Raw genomic sequence first — 10045 nt, forward strand, 5'->3', positions numbered from 1 at the left:
ACTTGAAGATTTAAAGCAAGAAACTAAAAGGAGTGGGGAGTTTGAAAAAAAACTTCGTTATACAATTACAGCCACCTGGATTCTGCTTCCCAATGTTGACATTTCTATTGTAAAGTTTGGTGTATAAGGGCAGAAAAAGGAGCTTTGGGGCAGATTTATCAAAGGGTGAAGTCTACAGTCCTCTAGAGTGAAATTCCGCCACTCTCAATTTCTATGGGATTTTTTTTTTTTTTTTTATGAAAAAAATAGTATTTATCAATGGGTTCATCTTTTAGATAAATACGCCTTTAAAATCCCATAGAAATGAATGTGGAGTGGAGGAACTTCACTTTTTGATAAATATAGTCTGTCCCTGGCCGGATTCAATTGGCACTTTAATTCAGTCGGGATTCAATTGGCACTTTAATTCAGTCGGGATTCAATTGTCACTTTAATTTAGTCGGGATTCAACTGGCACTTTAATTCTGTTGGGATTCACTAGGCACTTTAATTCTGTTGAAATCTTATTGATCCTGGGAAGTGTATGGAATGGAGCTTTTGGCGATAATGGTAATAATTCCATTATTTTATATTTTTCATGACATCCTCTTGATTTACCTTAAAATCCCCCTGACATTGCTAACGAGCTATCTCCCTCCCTGTTCAGGCTGGTGCAATATTTCCCTTGGGGCATCACTAGTTGGGCAGCAGGTGGAAGTGGAGATACAGAGGCAGATTTATCAAAATGTGAGTTTAGAGTTTAATAAATTAAAAACTCACCCACTTTTTTTTTTATTTAGTCCTATAAAACTTTTAGAATTGTGAGTTCCAACAGTTCACCCATTGATCATGTATAGAGTTTAATGGATTTAAAACTCACCCACTTTTTTTATTTTTATTTAGTCCTATGAAATTATTAGAATTGTATTGATCAATGGGTGAACTGTTGCAACTCAAAAGTTGATAAATACGGTTCTAAAAATGCCATAGGAATGAATAAAGTGGGTGAGTTTTAAATCCATTAAACTCTATACATCCCTATGGAATTTTTAGAACCCTATTTATCAAATTGTGAGTTCCAACGTTCACCCATTGATCAATATAATTCTAAGAATTTCATAGGACTAAATAAAAAAAGTGGGTGAGTTTTTAATTCATTAAACTCTATTCATTCTTATGGCATTTTTAGAATTGTATTTATCAATGGGTGAAAGTTAGAACTCACAGTTTGATAAAAACGGTTCTAAGAATTTCATAGGACTAAATAAAAAAAGTGGGTGAGTGTTTAATCAATCAATCAATTACTTAAACTCTTCATTCCTATGGAATTTTTAGAACCGTATTTATCAAATTGTGACTTCTAAACTTTCACCCATTGATAAATAAAATTCTAAAAATCCCCTAGGAATAAATAGAAAGTGGATGAGTATTTATTAAACTCACATGTTGATAAATTTGCACCACAATGTGGGTAAGTGCCAGGGTATCCTTTGCTCCACCGTCTGTGCAACCTATTGTCGGATCTCGTGTACTCGCAACTGCCAGATTTTCTGGCTCCGGCTCTTGACGACACAGGGAGAGACTTTACATTCACGAATAACAATAAAGCGACACCAAAAAAAAAAAAAACTCACGTTCATTAGTTTGATTTTTATTTGAAAGGTGGGGGAATATGTAGAAATGACTTTTCCTTACATCGATAGCCATTGTGGAGCAGCACATTTACAGACAAAAGTGTTTTCTCACCTACACAGCGACAAACAGAGGCAACTTTTTTTTTCCAGTGACACAAATGCAAGTGCTGGACAGAATGTAAGAAAAGCGGGGATAGTGGTGGTGAGGCTAATTGGGAAAGAAAAGTGATCGTGACTGATATTACATACAGGGAGCAGTGGTCCTTTAAAACAAACAAGTGATCCCGTGCGACTTCCCAGCGACAGACAAGTGTGAACTCTACAGCGACACTCGTGCGACTAAATTCCCAGGAACACAGAGTTGCCTTAAATCTTCATTTTTTTTTATTTTTTATTATTATTATTTCTCTCCCAGAGTTTGTATTTAATAAATAGAGTGGGGGGTGATTACGCCACAACATCTAATAAGCTCCAGTAAAAGGGGGTTTATTTATGGTCGGGCTGTGGTTACAAGTCCAGAAATCAAACCAATAATAGAAACTAAAAATTAAAGGGTCCTAGAAACGGACCTAAATAATATGTACAAGTTGCAGCCAGAAGCTACACGAGTCCCACATCAGATCACCTGTATACACGGGGCACGACAAAGCAGCCCACAGCACTTGAAAGAAGGAGAAAAGTTTGGGTGAAACCATTATCCCAGGGCTGTACCAAGAGCACATCAGACATTTGTCCAGACCGTGAATAAATAAAAAGCACAACAATGGCAAAGAACACTGCGTGGGATTATTTTTTTGTTTGTTTACCCATTTCTTTGTACAGGCACAGTTAATGGATATATTCACAAGTCTAGCCCACAAAGCCCATTAAAAATATATTTATATCATTGAAGTCCTTCCCTCCAGCTGGGGGTGAGCCTGGCACAGCACTTCCACATAGACTTTATTCATATATTTATAGCTTGATCTAGAGATGGTCTCTCCTGCTTCACAACACCTGGAACCTCCAGGAGGCCTGATCTTTGTAGTCCAGGCAGTCGGTGGAATTGAAGTTGAGTTTCCAAGAGGAGGCGGTGGCTTGCTCCTTATAGTCCAGACAGTCAGACGAGTTAAAGGGCAAGGCCGAGCTGGTGTAACCCTGGTGATGATGATGGTGGTGGTGATGGCTGGAGGTCTGGCTCAGGTGATGATGATGATGGTGGTGGCCAGACATAGAGGAAGGGGCCATAGGGCTGAGCTGATGAGGGTGATGGTGGGAATGCATGGGGCCCAGGTAGGAGCTGCAATCGACCCCGCTGAAGTAGGAGGAGGAGGGGGCGGGGTAGGCCTGGGTGTAGCCGGCGGCCTGACTGTAGGACATGGGATAGGAGGCGGCAGAAGAGGAGCCAGAGCGCTGCATGCACGAGGCGCTGCCTGTTCCCAGGGGGTCGGGGCCAGAGCCAGGGGCGGTGCCAGGAGAGATGGAGGCTGGGCTCCAGATGGAGGACGCGGTGGAGCTGCTGCCATTCAGTGGGGCTGAAGTCAACGCCGGGTTCCCGGTGGAATTGGAACTGGAAGAAGAGGACGAAGAGGAAGAGCCGGAGCTGGACACCGCGGGGGGAGTGAACTGACCGCTGCTCTCCGACCCAGAACTCTCTCTGGCCGGGCTGCACTTCTTCTTGGCCGGGCGGCTCTTCACTCCGGCCCCGCTGCTGCTCTGCTGCTGTTGTTGCTGCTGCTGCTGCCGACACTTGGCTCGTCTGTTCTTGAACCAGACCTGAAAACAGGGCCAAAAGGGAGCGGGTTAGACCAGCGCATTGCGTCAAACGGGCCCGATACGCGTCTAGATTGCGTCACACGGGCACAGCGAGGGTCTAGATTGCGTCACACGGGCCCGATACGCATCTATATCGCGTCACACTGGCAGTACGCGTCTAGATTGCGTCACCGCCACTACGTCATGAGAGGAAAAGTGAAATAATGGAAGAACAGCGTCACTAGGGAACATTCGTGTCCTATAACTGAGGGGGAGCGTTAGGAAAAGGACCCCTGGAATGTACAGTAATGGAGGGAGAGCAATTGCTTTAATTGAATTCCCCAGGGGAGTAGGTAGAATATGACGTATACTGTACAGAACACACTGATTTAGTATCTCCCCTAGATCACAATGCATCATATAGCGCCGGACATACCTTTCCAATCTTAGTGGGGGACATTATTATCAGTCAGAGCATTAACACTCAGATATCGAAATAAAACTCAAGCGCAAAGTAACGCCGTGTGTGACAAGTCTCTTGCTTAACTGCACGACATGCCAGAAAGCCACTACAGAAAGTTTTTAAACAGAAATGGCGGGAGAGATATTAAATGCCCCCCCTCAAGCTAAAATGGTAGCTACCCATGAACAGAGCCCAGCGCACGAGCATTTGTCTAACTGCAGATTGTGACTCCACCCTGTGATTGTGGCGGGAAAGAGAGCGAGGAATTCAATTACGCCCCTACTGAGGCGAAGCGTCCGGTACTGTTTGTACATTCACAGAGCGAGCGCCGTCGCCGCTTATAAAGCTCCAAGTAAGAAAGCCGAGCCTGAAATTAAAATAGCTCAGTAATCCAGGGAAAGGGCAGTTTCAGTATGACACATAATACCTGCCATACAGGAGCTATAGGAGGACACCCCCAAACACTATAGTAAAATGGTTTGATCGCACAAACATCAAGCACAGAGCATGGAACTCCTTACCATGCAGGATTAGTTTGGGGGCCACAAAAGCTAGCAACAGCAGGGGGACCCCTGACAGGTTTAGGGCAAAATAATATTAAAGCCAGCTCTTGATCATAATCCGAACTGAGCACCACTGATATATGAAGCAATTATTGGTATAAGGAAGGAGTCATTGGCTTAGCTGCATAGTTTTATGGAAACGTGCGCATGCTCCCTGGTAATTAAATGTAATAGCGTCCCTAGTGGCCGGATTATGTAAAGCAGGAATGAACGCAGACTTTGCGCCAATCAGACGCAGATCGATGTCACGTGACCGCCGAGTGCAACGTTGCCCCTTATTGTTCCACCAATCACTAGTGTCTAATGAAGCGCAATACCGACCCCAGTGTAAGGAGCGCGGGGGCGGACCAGGAAGAGAGGGCGAGTTGGTCATTGGTGGCTTCATACCTGTACTCTGGACTCGGGCAGGTTGATCTTTAGGGCCACTTCTTCGCGCATGAAGATGTCCGGGTAACGAGTCTTGGCGAACAGGGACTCCAGCACATCCAGCTGCGAGCGGGTGAACGTGGTGCGCTCTCTGCGCTGCTTCCGCGGAGTGGCTGCGGGGGACACGGACATGATCACTCATTGGCCAACAGTAATCCAATCACTGACACTCTATATTATATCTATATATTATACACACACCCAGCCGCTATCACTAACCCAGAGACCTATATATTGCTTACAATTCTATTGCCCTATCTCAGTTCCTGGCACCCTACTCTCCCCACTTGCACTCAACCAACTATTGTACCAGCAGCAGATCAACCAATTGTGGCCTGTGGCTCTATGTATTTTTTGTTTAATGTAAAACCATTTCGACTGTAAGCTCTGTGAGGCAGGGACCTCCTTCCCACTGTCTTTTACCACGTAGCACTTATTATTTAAGGTTTTTGAGTTATTTAGCAGCTTTATAAACAATCTGGTTGCTAGGATCCAAATTACCCCAGTAACCATGCATTGATTTGAATATGAATAGGAGAAGGCCTTATTAGAAAAATGAGAAATAAAAAATAAGCGATAACAATACATTTGTAGCATTTGCTTTTTAGATGGGGTCAGCGACAAATGGAAAGATTTGGAGGAAAAAGGCAAATTATAAAACTATAAAAAAAAAAATAATAATAATGAAAACAAATGGAAAAGTTGCTAAGAATTGGCCATTCTATGACATACTAAAAGTTGACTTAAAAGTTCACACCCCTTTAAGCCATTTGTCCTGATATGAACTGTGTATATGTATTTTGTGATTTGTCTTCCCCATGTATACTTTTATGCATTGTACAGCAGTAACCAAAGATTTGCTCTCTCCAATATATAGAAAATTCCCATGTGCACTTTATTACCCTGTGTGCGTGTGTAAAATATTTGACTGTATATTGTATGTGGATTGCATTACTCTATGTGTGTGTATTAGATTACTGTGCAGTGGGTATTTCTTCCCCTTAGGTACTAGAGGGGGAGGGAAGAGGGGATTGTTGATTTTGTATTTATATTTATTCTCACACAAACACATACGATTTCATTATGAAAAGAGGTAGGTAAACACCAAAATAGAATCTTTCATTATGAAAAAGAAATTAAATTCTAAAGCAACATTGCAACAGAGATTAAAAAGAGTCAGTATTTCTAATGAAAGCCGTTTGTATATGTAACTGTTACTCTCTCTCTCTCTAGTCTATTCTCTGCCCCGCTGGTTCTGACTATTGAAACAATGTTGAACATCAGCCATCCGATTAGCACACCTGCCTGTGAATCAGCAGCAACGGATGATCAAGAGTCAGAAGCAGCAGTGCAGAAAGAAAACTGCCTTTACAGTTGCAAATAACTTTTTTTTTAATGAAACTTCTTTTTGTTATGACTGAATATTGTAAAGTTTCTTAGATCTGTGGTTTTTTCACCATACAACAACAGAGATTTCGTTTACAACTTGGAAATGTTCTGATAAAAATTAAATTCAGTCGCAATTCGATCTGATGCGAGAGCTAGAGAATTATTTAGGGAGGGGGGGTCAAACCAGATTTTATGATCGAGAGAGTAGCCTTTAAAAATCCCCATTACCCGATGTATTATAAAGTTATGTAATAAGTCTTGGTAAATGTGCAAGTTGTTAGTACCCCCCCCCCCAAATTCTCTGGGTGACAAGTAGATAAATAAGAGGTTCCCATACGGAGTCTACACAACTAATTAGACTATTTTATTGCCTTACATTAGTGCAGGTTTTAAATAGAAACCCAACAGGCGTTAATGATAAGAAGAAAATATAAAAATGGAACGGAATTTGCGCTGCGCTTTGGGGCGAACCTAGAGGGAATATTAGCGCCATATATAGTCTGTAGCGCTAGGGCACCCAGCACAGAATTCCCAGCAGATGTAGGTTCCGGGCAGAATATTTATAAAAGGGAAGGTGTTTGGGCAGATCTCAGTCACATTACGCACAAAATCCACGAGTCTCCCCCACAGAACTTTCCTTGTGTGGCCAGTGACTTGTGATCTCCTTATTACACTCGCCTGGAAGCCAAAGCTTTAACCAAAATTAAATGACTCTTGTGCTGCTTTTAATTAGCGCCGGGCCCTAGTGGTGCAATGGAATTAGCATTGCTGTGTGGATACATCTCAGGAACAAGATTGCGCGTCTTTTCTGAAAAATAACCACATCCCTTAAACTGCTCGCCCACAACAAGAGCCATTTCTACCCCGACTCTTATTCCCCAAATCTGCTCTGCAGGGACAGACTAGAATGGATTCTTTCTTGCTACATTTCATGTACCCAATAGGTACACATTTTTTACAATACACAATCTGTAACTAATATACAATACACAATATGGAATATATAATATACAATATGTATCAAATATATAATACACAATATGTAACATATATAATCTATAACTAATATAAATACACAATATGTATCAAATATATAACACACAATATGTAACCAATATATAATATGTAACTAAAATATAACTCTCAATATATAACTAATATATATATAATACACAATCTGTAACTAATATATAATATACAATTTTTAACAAATAAACAAAATACAGTCTAAGAACTACACAAGAAACAGTGTGCAACAATCAAGTACAATTAAATAGAATTATTGCTGTTTTTTTCCTGGGCAGTTCCACATTGTCTACTGATATTTGGGTCTCACCTGGGTAGCCCACTGATGGGTGCAGCAAGTCCATTGCAGGTCCCGTCAGCCCCAAGCCATTCATGCCATAGGGGGGCTGTTTGAGGTAGGACATCATGCTCAAGGCTGGATAGAAAGCCCCAAAAGTATCCACAAAGACAATTCCTTGTCAATCCCCTGGCAGGAGACACAGTAGCTAGCTCCTCTCCTTCCTTTCCCGCACCTGGAGACTCCGCCGGGATCAGCTGCAACATGAACAAGAGAGAAATGAGGCGATTTACTTAATTAATTATAACATATACATGATAAATACAGCAACTATAGATAATTTAGTAAATATCACTGCCTTGATACAGGTTATATTCACACATGTATTGCACCGTTTAGATCTTTTATTTCTACACTGTAACTCACAAATTAAAGTAGAAATTGTGCTTCTTCACTCAAGCGAATTAACGTCATAAGAAATAGCGCAGCCAAAACAGGCGCAAGACTAGAGAACTGGTCGTGAGACGCGCTACACCCAAGGGATCCCTGTAAATGCGGAGAGAGACTGTACAGCCGGCTTATTCTAAGTACATTCACCTCACCTCTAACAGTCGGCTTCATATATTACACAAAAAAGTGGCGCAGCGACAGATGAACACCATGTTATATATAAAAATATATATATATATTTTTTAAGATCTAGAAGAGAAAATCAAAAGCGAAGGGTTGAGTTATTATAAATTAGAATGATCGCCCTACGGAGTAATAACGAGGCCTACTTGTGCAGAGAAAACAAGTCCATAGAGGTGTGAGCTGCCAAACTGATCACTTCCCAGCGCCCACAGCAGCGACTCGTTATACATATGCGCAATTTTATGAGATTTAAGGCGGCCTAATGTGTTTTGTAAGCAAAACTTTTTTTTCTTTTCTTTTTGCAGATGGGATCTATTGATAGGCTAATGGCGTTTCTTTCTGCACAAGACAACCAATCTACACCCCCCCCCCTCCAGTTAGCGCTAATTAATGGAGATCCCTGTACAAATAGCTCATTAACATAACTTGCACTCAGCGATCTGTGCAGCCTCAGAATGGGGGGGTGAAATAGAGAGAGGGGGTATATTATTTATTGGTATATTCTACAACTGCCTGTAATGCACATTTATTATTTACAGATAAAGAAATATCCTTTAGAATTAGAGATAGAATTCGGCACCACCTATTATTTACAATGGATGTGCGCAATTTTGCGCCAAGTCCCCTGGCTGCCGTTTCTTGTATATATTAAATACACAAATCCCTATGGAGACACAGGACAAGCAGGTGGAAACCAGAGCTCGGCAGCAGCAGCAGAGAGTTGTAGTTGTGCCAGCAGCAGGGTTGGGCTCAGCCAATGGGGATGGGTTGTGGCAGAGTTGAGGCGCAGTTGTAATCCCGGCCAGGAGAGGCAGAAAACAAACTTTGCAGCAGGGAGGGTCGGATCGGCGCCACAAAAGGCTCATCCCAGGGATTTACACAACTCGGGGGTCGGGGGAAGAGTCAGGCCTCAGATCACATTTAAGAGTGGGAGCTGCCAGGCCGCTTGCCTTTAAGCGCAAACACTAACCCAGAATCTGGGGCTCAGAACAAGTCCCGGCTTTATTTACTCAGAATAGAACCCGTCCAGATGTTCCTTGCAGTGCAACTCCCAGCACAGAAGGCAGCTGTCGGGAGTTGCATTGAAAGCTGAGGAGGTGGTGGAGGCGGCGGAATGTTCCTCTTTCCCTCGCTCCCACCCAACTCCCAAACTAAGTGAAGTTCTAGTGCCAAATGGCAGAGTAAGGGCTGAGGATATTACAGGGCAAGTGCAGCGGGAGCCCAGCCCAGGGAAATAGGGATAAATCAAGTGATTTACCTGTCGGAAGAGTCGCACTGTCGCGCCGGACGCTTTAGCTGATTGGAAATGAGAACTGATGAAGATTGATCACCCTCCTCTGGCCCTACCCCTTGTAAGTGAACGATGGGCGGCTACGTCAGCGAACGCCACGGCCAATCCGGCGCCGCGCATTGAAAGACCGACACGCGTCTTAGCCAATAGCAAGGCAGGCGAAGAGTTTTACTAACTCACGCCCCTTTTTTCGCCTTGCAGAAAACAAGCCCAGGCTCCTGGCTCTGAGCTACAGGGAAGAGCTGAGACATTACACACAGGGAAGGGAAGAGTGTTTGCTATTAGTACACACACAGGAATTAAACAAATAAAGTCTCTGCTGCTCTTCCCTGTGCTGCTTCCCAAACACCTTATAATAAAACTCATCCTTATAATAACACAAATCACGTGATAACTTTCCCACCTCCTGCCCCTGAGTCCCTGGCACAAAGGGAAAGTTTCATGTATGTATGATGTATTCCATTTTTAATTCATTTATTCATTTCAGATTTAAAATGTTATTGTCATTCCGTATCTTCTGGGAAACACGATGATTGGAGGCCGTTTGTTCTTTTTCTAAATAATAAGAAACAAGGAACTGAGTGGAAACTATTCCTGCGCCGGGTCATTGGGCAGATTCCTGCTCTTCTT

The 10045-nt window shown here is 42.7% G+C and overlaps 1 protein-coding gene across 4 annotated transcripts; it reads right to left on the reverse strand.

Annotated features, from left to right (window-relative positions):
- Nucleotides 1-1618: 1618 nt before the first annotated feature.
- On the reverse strand, nt 1619-9406 carry otx1.L (orthodenticle homeobox 1 L homeolog). 4 transcript variants are annotated; one of them, NM_001087540.1, is given in 4 exon segments: nt 1619-3368; nt 4761-4912; nt 7525-7748; nt 9383-9406. In NM_001087540.1, coding segments are annotated over 3 exon segments (1017 nt in total). In that variant the 5' UTR covers nt 7622-7748; nt 9383-9406; the 3' UTR covers nt 1619-2600.
- Nucleotides 9407-10045: the final 639 nt, after the last annotated feature.

This window comes from Xenopus laevis, chromosome 5L (genome assembly GCF_017654675.1).
Source record: "Xenopus laevis strain J_2021 chromosome 5L, Xenopus_laevis_v10.1, whole genome shotgun sequence".
NCBI classification, from domain to species: Eukaryota; Metazoa; Chordata; class Amphibia; order Anura; family Pipidae; genus Xenopus; species Xenopus laevis.